Source organism: Desmodus rotundus, chromosome 9 (assembly GCF_022682495.2).
Source record: "Desmodus rotundus isolate HL8 chromosome 9, HLdesRot8A.1, whole genome shotgun sequence".
Lineage (NCBI taxonomy): Eukaryota > Metazoa > Chordata > Mammalia > Chiroptera > Phyllostomidae > Desmodus > Desmodus rotundus.
Window position 1 is genome coordinate 56,834,859 of NC_071395.1, and position 11,917 is coordinate 56,846,775.

General features: G+C 50.0%; 1 protein-coding gene across 1 annotated transcript; it reads left to right on the forward strand.

Annotated features, from left to right (window-relative positions):
* The first annotated feature begins 424 nt into the window (after window positions 1-424).
* On the forward strand, window positions 425-5,920 carry ANGPTL4 (angiopoietin like 4). Its single transcript, XM_024560957.4, has 7 exons — window positions 425-990; window positions 1,204-1,314; window positions 1,417-1,534; window positions 3,703-3,816; window positions 4,119-4,214; window positions 4,301-4,582; window positions 5,270-5,920. The coding sequence occupies exons 1-7, from the start codon at window positions 655-657 to the stop codon at window positions 5,449-5,451; spliced, it is 1,239 nt and encodes a 412-aa protein (XP_024416725.1). The 5' UTR covers window positions 425-654; the 3' UTR covers window positions 5,452-5,920.
* The last annotated feature ends 5,997 nt before the right edge of the window (window positions 5,921-11,917 follow it).

Below are 11,917 nucleotides of genomic sequence, written 5' to 3' on the forward strand. Positions count from 1 at the left end.
TTGGTGGGGCAGCCTGGTCTTGGGAGGCTCTCCGAGAAACATCATGAGCTCCCCCCTGGCCCTGCGGCATTCAGTGCACCAGGATCCTGTCTCTCACGTCTCTTTCCCGACCTCTTCCCAGCTTTGGACGTAAGGAGGGCACGAAGAATGTAGCCACCAGCCCAACCTTCGCGTAGTGCCCCTTCCCCATTCAAGTGCTGAGAGCCAGGGTGGGTGGGCGGCTCAGAATTCCGACGCTGGAATAAGGACCACGGAGAGAGGGACAGTCAAGTCTGCTACGGTCAGCAGGGAAGCAACGTCAGGGACAGGTAGGGAGGAGTCAGAGTTTTGCCCTTCTAGGGCGCCCCGCACCCATCCTATTATCTACACAGCCCGGAACACACAGAACTCCACCCCGTGCCCAGCCCCCGACACTCCCCGAGCTCCGCCTTCGAAGTTGCCCCTTTCCCTCTGGCAACCGCCTTATAAAAAAGGGCGTCCCAGGGACACGCCAAACCGAGGATTCGAGGCCTGTATCAGACCCTTGTTCCCTGTGGCTTCTGCACCCGCGAGAGCCTCTGCAAGGGTCCCGGCGTCTCTAGACTCCGAGTCAGCCTTGCTGCCCCGTGCTGCTGCGTCTGAGTCCGTATCCCTGCGCCCAGGCCACCCGGAAGGATGGGCTGTACGCCCACGGCCGGAGCAGCCCTGGTGCTGTGCGCTGCCACCGCTGGGCTGCTGAGCACGCAGGGCAGTCCCTTGCCAGCTGAGCCACAGCCGCGCTTCGCGTCCTGGGATGAGGTGAACGTGCTGGCGCACGGGCTCCTCCAGCTCGGCCATGGGCTGCGGGAACATGTGGAGCGCACCCGGGGGCAGCTGGGCGCCCTGGAGCGGCGTCTGGGCGCATGCGGGGCCACCTGTGAGGAGCCAGGGCGACCCGCCGCGCCCCCGCACGTCCCTGTGAGTCCAGTATCCCGTGACGAGGCCGCCCCCGAGACCCTCCGCAACCTGCAGGTACTTGCGACCGGGGGTAGCTGTCCGCGCTGCTATTGCTCTCTCGCGAGTCTGGAACGGTGTGGACGGAAGGAGGGGGGCGCGACCAGGGCACCCTGAGCTGTCTCGTCTAGGCGTCAAAGAATGGAAAGTTGGAAGGACAGATGGATGGGTGAACGGAGAGCTTGGCGGCAGAAGGCCGGGTCCTCATCAGGGTTTGCACATTCTTCCCAGACTCAGCTCAAGGCTCAGAACAGCAGGATCGAGCTACTCTTCCAGAAGGTGGCCCAGCAGCAGCAGCACCTGGAGAAGCAGCATCTGAGAATCCAGAATCTGCAGAGCCAGGTGCCAGATGCTTGCCTCAGGTGGGGAGGCAGGTCAAAGCTGGACCTATGGTCCTGGATGTGAGCCAGTCATATCTGACACTCTCCTCCCGTCCTTCCCCAGATGGGTCTCCTGGCCCCCATGCAGGTGGGCCACAGGATGGCCAGGCCTGCCAGGAGGAAGAGGCTACCCAAGGTGTCCCAGCTTGTTGGCCACGGTCACAATGTAAGCCATCTGCAGAGTGAGTATCCAGCCCTTTGCTGTCCTCTGGCACCTCTCCCCTCCACACACATACCATCCCTGTACCCCTCCTTGTCATGTCCACCTTACTCAGAAGGAAAGAGGTCCTGGCCCTGGGTCCCTGTGGGCTCTGATGAAGGGCTGATGGGGGCACCTCCCTCCACAGCTCTGCCCCTGACCACCCCAGCCTTCTTCCCAATGGGCCAGTGGGTGTTCCCCAAAGCCTTGCTGGCCACTAATAGAGCAAGGGTTGGGAAAGAGGGTCCATGAGGGACTTGAGTGGCAGGATTGTGGGGAAGGGGGTGGTGCAGCTCAGAGACACCTCCATCTAGGTTGGAACTTTCTAGGAGAGCACAGTGGCGGACAAGAGGGTGCCAGCTAGGGAGTCTGGAGTTCTTATTGGGTGAACAGCAAATGCCTGTCTGGGAGAGGGGTTCTGAGGCTTGGAGTGTATATCTAGAAAGTGGAGCAAGGGCAGGGGACCCCTGTGTCCCTGGTCAGACACATTCACTCTTGCATCTCTGACAAATCTAGGGCTGCTGACCTGAACACCTTGTCCCTCACCCCTCTCTTGGCCCCAAAGTGCCTGATTACCCATGTTTCCCAACCCCCACTACCGTAGGGAGCTAACTGTTGCCATCATCTGGAGTTCTGGGTCCTTTTTGGGTGTATGCCTGGAATTGCCCCAGATTTTCAACCACATGTCTGTGTATGTCAACACAGGCTCCAGCTTCCCATGTCTCTGCCCCATCCTAAGTTCATGGCCCCAATCCAGCAGACTTCCCTATGGTCCTCCTGCCCTGTCACTGGGCCTGGCATTGGTATGTCTGCAGCCAACTGGGTAAAAGTTCAGATTCCCCACCCTTCACACCCTCAGGCAGGTTGCTGGCTTCCAGCCCTCTAGTTTTGAGAGCTCCCCCACTCTACCACTCCCCTGCCACTCCTACCAGAAAGGGTCCAGTACACCCTCCCAAACTGCTGTCCTGAGATGGGGGCTTCTGGGATGGGTCAGCAGGTATAGGTCCAGGCTGAGGGATGTGGAGGGGATTGGAGAAGGAAACTCAAGAGTTTGGGGACTCCCAGACTCCAGCTCAGTCCCGCCAACTAGGGGAAAGTTCAAGCTGGAGAGAGAGACAGCTGGTGCTAATGGAAGCCACATTTGTGGTTTGGCTGGGTTTCTGTCCTGATTGGAAGAGAGGAAAGTAGGGGAAAGGGGAGCGGCCCCAGGGGCCGGAAAGTGTCTTCAGTCACTCTGGGCTGGCCCCCACCCCTGCAGTAGTTAGGACACACTCACCCCTTGTCCTGGGCCTCCCCCTAACCCCCAACAGGCGACCTTTTCCCTACATTTTTGCTGGGCTGGTTGTGGGACTTCCCACTAGCTGTAGCCATCCCTCGTTCCTCACCTTCTCCCTCCTTCCCTCCTCCTTTTCTTTCTCCCTCTCTCCTTTACTCCTCAATCACTCAACTCCCCCTCTGATACCTGTGATCCCGCGCAGGACCTCTGTCCCCCCAAGTCCCACCCAGGCCTGATCCAAATCCCCCACTAGACAAAGCAGAGCCTCTCCAGCTCTTGCCCCGCCCAACATCTAACTCCTGCAATCATTCATTCATTGTGTCTTTATTAAACACCTGCTGTGGACTAGGATCAGCCTGAGCCAAGAACATTTCCTGTCCCTGGCCTCACAGAGGCCTCATTCAATGGAGGGAGTGGAGGAGAGATTACCAGATGGCCCCAGTGATGGGAGTGGGATGTCCTTGATGGCCCTTTCTGGGGGTCTGGCCTGGCCTGGGGGTCAGGGATTCCTTCCATAACCTGGGACCTTTAGAATGAGGCAGAAAAAGGCATGAGGGAACAGCATGTCCAAAGGCCCTGTGGCAGGAGAGTGTGGGGGATAAGGAAGGCTGTGTGTCCAGAGGGTGGGGCATGCAGTGGGGCAGGAGGGTGGATAGGTACAAGGACCTGTCCTGGAGCGCCTTGCAGGCAGTGTTGAGGGAGGTCAGGGGAAGCTGTGGAAGACTTTAGGCAAGTGTTCAGGAGGTGTCGTGAACTAAGGATTGCCTCTTTATACCGCTGTTGCCCATTGACCAGACTCTAGGCACACGTGTTTCCTGGGACCGCTCAGGACTGCTCTCTGCTTCAATCTCCCTGCCCCTCTCTTTGCCCTGTAGGGCTGCCCAGGGACTGCCAAGAGCTTTTTGAAGAGGGAGAGCGGCAAAGTGGACTATTCCAGATTCAGCCTCAGGGGTCCCTGCCTTTCCTGGTTAACTGCAAGATGACCACAGGTAGGAAGTGCTGGCCCACCAGGCACTGTTGTCTTTCTGTCAAATGTAGCCCACCTCCCTCACTCCCACTCTCTCCTTCCCTGCTGGGTTCTAAGGACAGAGACCTAGGCTGAGCCTCTGGCTTGCTGGCCAGCCCACAGTACCCCTTCCTTTGACTACCTTCCTCCACTCCTGCTGGGATGGATGAGGGGAACATTGCCCTCCATGGGTTTGGAGGTAGCTTGGGGTTTGGGAGCCAAATGGAGGAGTTGGAGTCCCCTGTGAGAAGGGTCCTCCTGGTGACTTTGTACCTATCTGGGCAGATGGAGGATGGACTGTAATTCAGAGGCGCCAGGATGGCTCTGTGGACTTCAATCAGCCCTGGGAAGCCTACAAGGCTGGCTTTGGAGATCCCCAAGGTGGGTGTTTCCAGTGGCTGGCAGCACAGGGGGGAGAGGGGGCTGTGGAGGTGGGTCCTGTCTCATAATGGCCTTCCCCACTGTAGGAGAGTTCTGGCTGGGACTGGAGAAGGTGCATCTGATCTTGGGGGACCGTGACAGCCACCTGGCTGTGCAGCTGCAGGACTGGGAGGGCAATGCTGAGTCGCTGCAGTTCCCCGTCCGCCTTGGTGGCGAGGACAGTGCCTACAGCTTGCAGCTAACAGCACCTGTGGCCAGCAAGCTGGGTGCCACCACTGTGACACCCAGTGGACTCTCCCTGCCCTTCTCCACTTGGGACCAGGACCATGACCTCCATGGGGACAAGAACTGTGCCAAGAGCCTCTCTGGTAAGTAAGCTCTGTCCCTCCTTGTCTTGCCTACCTTTCTGCTTCCCTGCCCTTCCTTCAACCCCAGTTCACCCAGTCTGTTCTTTTCCTTACTTGCTGTGTGCCTTTGGGTGACTGACTTAGCCTCTCTCAGTTTCAGTTGTCCCATCTTTAAAGTGGGTATAACCACAGTGCCTCCTCCATGTGATTATTGGGAAAATTCAATGAGATGACACTTGTGGGATGGTAGCTGACATGTGGCAAAGTCATGAAGACAAATTCTGTCATGTTCGAATGAAATCAAAGGCAAAGCCCAGGCCCTGTGAATTGAAACATATCAAACTGCCTTTTGGTGGGTCAAAAATAATGGAATAATGGTAATTTCTTATGGTTCAATCTAATATAAATTGATGAGACAGATAACAATCATAGAAAGTCCTTAATGAATGTTTGCCATGTGTCAGGCACAGAGAAATGACTTGCCACGGTCACAGAAGTGAAAGCTGTGGTATTGAGCTTGGGAGCCCAGAGTCCCTGAGGCTTCTCTGTCACAACCTGGGGTTCTTCAGAACACAATTTGACAACCACTGCCAGATTCCTCCCTCCTAAAGCACATAAAGTCCAATGCCTCACCTCATCTCCATCCCAGCCCCAGTGGAGATCCAAGGACCCCGCCTAAACATGCTCCCTTTTTTCTGACCCCCACAGGTGGCTGGTGGTTTGGGTCCTGTGGCCACTCCAACCTTAATGGCCAGTACTTCCACACCATCCCTCGACAGCGGCAGCAACGTAAGAAGGGCATCTTCTGGAAGACATGGCGCGGCCGCTACTACCCACTGCAGGCTACCACCATGCTGATCCAGCCCACAGCAGCTGAAGCAGCCTCGTAGCCTCCTTAATGGGGCCTGGTCCCAGGCTCCTAGAGGAGAGTGACTGACTCTGGCCCAGCATGTGGCCACTCCCTGCCTGGGCAGGGGCTCTGGGCAGGGGCCATCTGGAGCCTTGTGGACAGAGAAGAAGCCTATGACTGGAGAGGCCCCCTTTCCTAGTGTGGAGCTACAGGTGATACTCTCTGAGAAAGATGGAACTGAAGGGCTACCGGGCACAGGCCACAGAAGTGTGGGACCAATGGGCATTAAGGCCTGCTACTTGCCTACCTGAGGAGTTGGAGGGCGCAGAAGGACCTCTCAGGGGCAATCACAACAGCACTGAAATGCAGATTCAGTCATGTTGACTGGCCAGGGGACCAGGGCGCCCTCACCATGCTGTGGTATGTGGGTGCTGTGGGATGAGCCCGTGCCAGTGGTGTCTGGGCGGAGCTCACTGAATTCTTGGAATAAAAGCAACCTCAGAACATTTCGTTCTTTGTCCCTAGGTTTGTTTTAAAAAGTGGACAGTTTCAAAATCCACATAAACATGTTCTCAGGATGGAGGTGAACACTCCCTGGTCTGTAAGCAACACTGGTTATTCCTACCACCTCTGACAACTGATTTCAATTTCCTTTCCTTATTATTTCATGATGTGTATGTCATTTTTATTTTCAAAATTACAAAACAAAGCCCTCCTTCATTCCTCCTGGAAGCAGGGAAAAGAGAAAATTAGAGTGCCCTCCGGACTGTACTCATGCATGCGAGAGTCACCATCAACCTCTCAGTGCCCCACCGTCTAATAAAGATACGTGAGTCACGTGTTAAAGTTCATTTTTTCTAGCAGTCACATTTTTAAAAAAGTAAAGAGTCCTGGCTGTTGTGGCTCAGTGGATTGAGTGCCCACATGCAAACCGAAGGTTCATTTGTTCAATTCCCAGTCTAGGGCACATGCCTGGGTTGCAGGCCAGGTCCCCAGTAAGGGGTGTGTGAGAGACAACTACACATTGATGTTTCTCTCTTTCTCCCTCCCTGCCCCTCTCTAAAAATAAATAAATAAATAAATAAACAAACAAACTTTTTTTTTAAGTAAAAAGAGAAAAACCAGAAAACAAAAAAATATTTTTAAAAGAAAAAGAAACAAGTAAAGTGAAATTTTAAAAAATATTTTTTGAGTTCAACATATCACAAGTATTACCGTTTCAACATGTGATCAACAGGAAAGTTACTATTTTTTTAGAGAGAGGGGAAGGGAGAGAGAAAAAGAAACATCGATTGGTTGCCTCCCATATGCACCCCAGTGGGGGACCAAACCCACAACTTTTCGGTGTACTGGACAATGCCCAATCAACTGAACTACACACTACACAGGTCAGGGCAACATAAAAGTCACTGAGGAGATATTTCACTTTTTTTTTTTTTTTTTACTGAATCGTTGGAATCCGTTGTGTATTCTATGCTTATGGCACATCTGAGTTGGGATCAACCATATGTCAAGGGCTCAATAGTCATAGAGGCCAAGGGCCATCATATAATGTGCACATTGATGGTATTTGGGGTAAATTCACATTTTATGTCACATCTTCATGTTTCCTTTAAATTGACTTGTAAAGATATAAGTTCGACTAATATTTATCAAACACTGACTATGTGCTAAGCCCTGTACTAAGTGCTTGGGCTACGGGAGTGAAAGAAGAGTCCCGGGGGCACCAAGCCCCTCCCATTACAGGTGGGGTGATCTATATTGATGGTCCAACTGAGACACTTTTTGAGAGAGTAGGGGGTTGTGCTATTAATAATTAAGCCAGATTCTCATGCATATTGGGACTGGCTCAGTTTTTAAAAACATAAACACATATCTCCACCACATGTAGAAAACCAGTATCACCTGACATAAATAGATTAGTAAAACCAAAGTCAATGAAAAGAGAACAATTCCAGCTAGAAAACTGATGCATGATGGAAAACACACACGACACATGAATAGTGGTGGACTTTGTGAGGGTGCAATAAGGACCGACCGGGAGGAGGCAGAAGGGAACTTTTGCTGAGTTAGGGTGATGTCCTGAATCTTGATAGAGCTGGGTTACTCCAGTGTATACCTTTGTCTTAGCGATTGTACACTCAAGACTTGTGCATTTCATTGTATGTTAATTTTATCCCAAAAGAAATTACTAAAAGAGCCATAAACAAATACTGAAGTGTAGTTAATGATATTCATGCTGAAGTGTTTTGAGGTGTTTAGAGGTGTTTGAAGTGTTTAGAAAAAACCAGATGCCTTCATTTTCTGTTTTACTTTTAACTTTTTCCAGCTGAACTGAGATATAATTGACATTTAATATTGGGCAACTTTAAGCTGTACAATGTATTGATCTGATACATTTTTATATTGCCAACATGAGGAGCACCATAGCATTAGCTAACTCCCCATCACATCACATAACTGCCGTTTCTTTTTTGTGGTGAGAACATTTGAGATCTACTCTCAGCAACGTTCAAGTATGCGGTATGCTATTATTAACTATAATCACCATGCTATACATTAGATTCCCCCAAATCTTCAACTTTCTTTGAGATACATCAAAAAATAAGATGGAAGATGGATGAATACAGAGATGGATATGTGATAAAACAAAATGCTGTATTAACAGTGGAATCCAGGTGGTGGGGAATATGAGTACAGAGATATTCTCTGTACAATTCTTTCCATTTTTCTAAATGTTTAAACACTTCACAATAAAATGTGAAGAAGAAAATCCTAGCCAAATCCTGTTGCCTTCTGAAAACTCTCAGTCTGAATCCCAGCTCTATTAAAATAAGAGAGATGAGCCCTGGCCAGATGGCTCAGTTGGTTTGAAGTGGTGTCCTGTACACCAAAATGTTGCAAGTTTGATTCCTGGTCAGAGCACATACCTAGATTGTAGGTTCAGTCCCTGGTTGGGGCACATAAAGGAGGCAACCAATTGATGTTTCCCTCTCACATCCATGTTTCTCTTTCTCTCTCTCCTCTCTCTCCCTCCCTCTCTCTCCCCCCCCAATTTCCCCTCTCTCTAAAATCAATAAGCATATCCTTGGGTGAGTATTAAAAAAAAAAGAGAGATGATGACTGGAATTGTTCAAGAGATATGAGCCAGAGAGAGAGTAGGCCTCTTTTCTTGATAGATAAAAAGAATTTTAAGAATTGAAAGAGGGGCCCTGGCTGGTGTGGCTCAGTGGATTGCAAAGGATCACTGGTTCGATTCCCAGTCAGGGTACATACCTGGATTGCGGGCCAGTAGGGGGCACTCGAGAGGCAGCCACACATTGATATTTCTCTCTCCCTCCCTTCCCCTCTCTCTAAAATAAAATATTTAAAAAAAAGAAAAAAGGTCTCAATATGTGGTTCAATGTTATTTAATGCAACACCTACATTATCACAGAGACCATATGAAATAATGTGATCTCTTGTGTCCAGGACACCTGTTTGAGAAAAACACCTTCTGTCTGTGCTCTGAGTACCACCCCAACATAGCTTCCCTGGGGCCGTGGCTGAGTATGGGCCAAGAAGTCCTCAGCAATGTAGGCCAGACCTTCTCCAGGCTCCTTGTTTGGGGGTGTGTTGTACCAGGCAGGCTTGGAGAATCTCCTTTGAGACCACTGTGATTGGAACTAGTAGAAAGTCCCACCTGTGGAGGTGGAGGGAGGGTTGGCCCAACTGTTTGCTTAATTCCCAAGCTCTTCCAAGAGGGTTCACCTCCCCAAACCTGTCACATCTTCTGTAATTATGACCTCCTCCAACACAGCATTTTCTGCCCCTTCACCCCCAGGAAAAACACAAAAAATAACCGCCATGGTTGGGAACCAAACAAGAGCCAGGATGTGAATCAAGACCTGTCCAATTCCAAAGCTGGAGTGCTTAAGCACGTCCATTTCCTGGGCAACTGGGGACAGGCTCTATGTAAGAGACTGTTCTGCATGGCGTAGGCCCAGCTCTCACTCAGAAAGGCCAGTGGGGAGTGAGGTCCAGCACACAGGACCCACACCCATGGATAGGTTCTCCCGTGGGAAATCAGGCCTGCATTGAACAGGCTTGCTTTTGCTAAAACTTACCCCACCCTGAATTGAGGCAGCAAATGTTTATTGCATATCTTTAAAGTAACTTCCTAAAATCTATGCTAAACCTTCCAAGGATGAGTGTAACCAGCTTAACCACTTTTCCCTTTACATTTGCAAATATCCTTCCTTTTTTATGTAATTAGCAACATCTTCTCCTTTGTTTTCTGTAACCACCTAAATCGAACCTGTGCATGGTAAATGAGGATCATCCTCAATGTAATGTGCCCAGAAAAGCAATAAAAGCCTGTCAAGTCAAAGGTTGAGGCACTCTCCTCTGGAGAGAGTGGCCATCCTGTCCCTTTTCCTCCACAGGTCTCGGTAGTCCTCATCTTAGCCACAACACAGGGATCCCGCAGGCCAGTATCCCCATCAGCACTAAAACTCTGTGGCTTCAGTTCCTGCATCTGGAAAATGGGGATGGTTCTGGTAGTGTACCCTCCTACCCCTCCCACCCCTTCCTGTTTTCCTGATGCTTTGAGGATTTCAGGATTTCATGTAACATTGGGTGGAAAGCACTCAGAAAAATGAGTATCTGGCTCACAGTGAGGACCCAATACAAGTATTACCCATCCTTACTAATACTATTATTACTGAGTCATGCTGAGGGGTGGGGCAGGGAGGGGAGCATGATCTGGACAGGAGAAAAGGCTTCATGAGGTGAACATGGTTTTTGAATCAGTCTTTAAAGGATAAAAATTCTACAAAGATGGTGGGTGGATGGCATTCCAGCAAGAGGGCACTGTGAGGGCAAAAGCCTAGTGGCCTGGTTGGGAAGGGTGGGAGGGGTGCAGCATGGAGCAGAAACTGGGTGGTGAACTGGGGTAGGGTAGGAAAGCAGTTTGGCCTAGATGTGCAGGGTTCTAAGCCAGCTGCCCAAGAGCTAGCTGACAAAGGTAGGAGGGTCTGTGCTGGTTTGGCTTCTAGTCTTGCCTTTCCACCTAATCTCATCTCTGGCCCCTGGAACCCTCTCTCCAGCCACAGTGGCCTCCTGGCTGTTCAGACTCATTGGGCTCTCCCTCACTTGCTTTTGCATATGCCTGAAACATTGTTCCCACCATCTCCTCTGTGACCTGAGGACTTAGGGCAAATGCCACCTTCCTCATAATGCCTCTCTGCCTCCCTAGCTAAGGAGCTCCGCCGTCACATAACCCAGGCTATTCCCTTCATTGCATGTCTCCCTTTCTAAAACTATCTTGTGTGTTGTTTACTTGCTTCTTCTTTGTTGGCCCCCACTAAACTGTCAGCTTCATGAGGATTGGGACTTTGTCTTATTCAATGGTGCACCCCCAGCACCTAGTGTGCTGCCTGGCACTTAGTAGATGCTTAGTAAATGCTTATTAAGGGAAAGACTAAAAGATTTTTGAACAGGGGAGTGAGAAGATCTGACTTATGTTTTAAAAGACTTCCTCTGACTGCTTTGGGAAGAACAGCATGTGCATGTGTGAGCAGAGCAGGGAGATTAGGAAGGTTCAGGGAGTGATTATGGGACAAGAATCAGGGTGGTGGCAGTGGAGGAGAAGTGGAGAAGTGGTCAGAATTTAGGAGGAAGGAAGGACATAAAAAGGTAACTGAAAGAAAGGGAGGCTGGGGCAGAGGAGTAAAAGATGAGAAGGAGAGAAAAACTACATGACCTTTGGTGATGGGGTGGGGTGGGTAGAAGGAAGACACAGGAAGAGGGGGAAAGAGGCCAAAGTTGTGATTAGGATGCCTGATGAACATCGCAGGGATGAGGTCCAGGAAGCAATAATTATTATAGTTACATAAAAATAATTATAGTTATAACTAGAACATGAGCTCTGTGTTTACATTATCCATCATATATCAATATTTACCTAGCACTGGGAACACAACAGTGATTACCACAGACAGTTTCTGCCTTCATGGGGCCGATAATTCTGTTGACTTGGAACAGAAACTAAACAGTTTAATGGATCAAGAAAGAAATACATACTTTGAAGTTAGATATAACAAATCATGGAGTGGGATGTGTGTGTTTGTGTGTGTGGAATAAAACAGGGTAAGAAACAGAGAGGAGAGATTATGTTGTAGTCTGTTGCCCAGAAAGGATTTATAAGTATTTGTTACAGTCTGTCACCCAGAAAGCATTTATAAGCATTTGTTAAAGAGTTAATGACAGAAAGTAGATGGTTGATTTAGTACGTGTTTGGGGAAGTGATCCAGATATCCCCAAACGTTTCCATCGAGGTGAGCTTCTTTCTTGTTATACAGAGGAAGGAAACTGAGGCAGAGGGTTAACGTAATGAGTAGCCAATGTAAGGATGAAAACTGCAACTAGAGAGACTAGACCTCTAGGTGTAAAAGACCTCGCGCAGAAGCCTGAGGAAACGGTTAATGGGGACAGAACAGGTGGTCCCAGACAGCACGTATTGACCT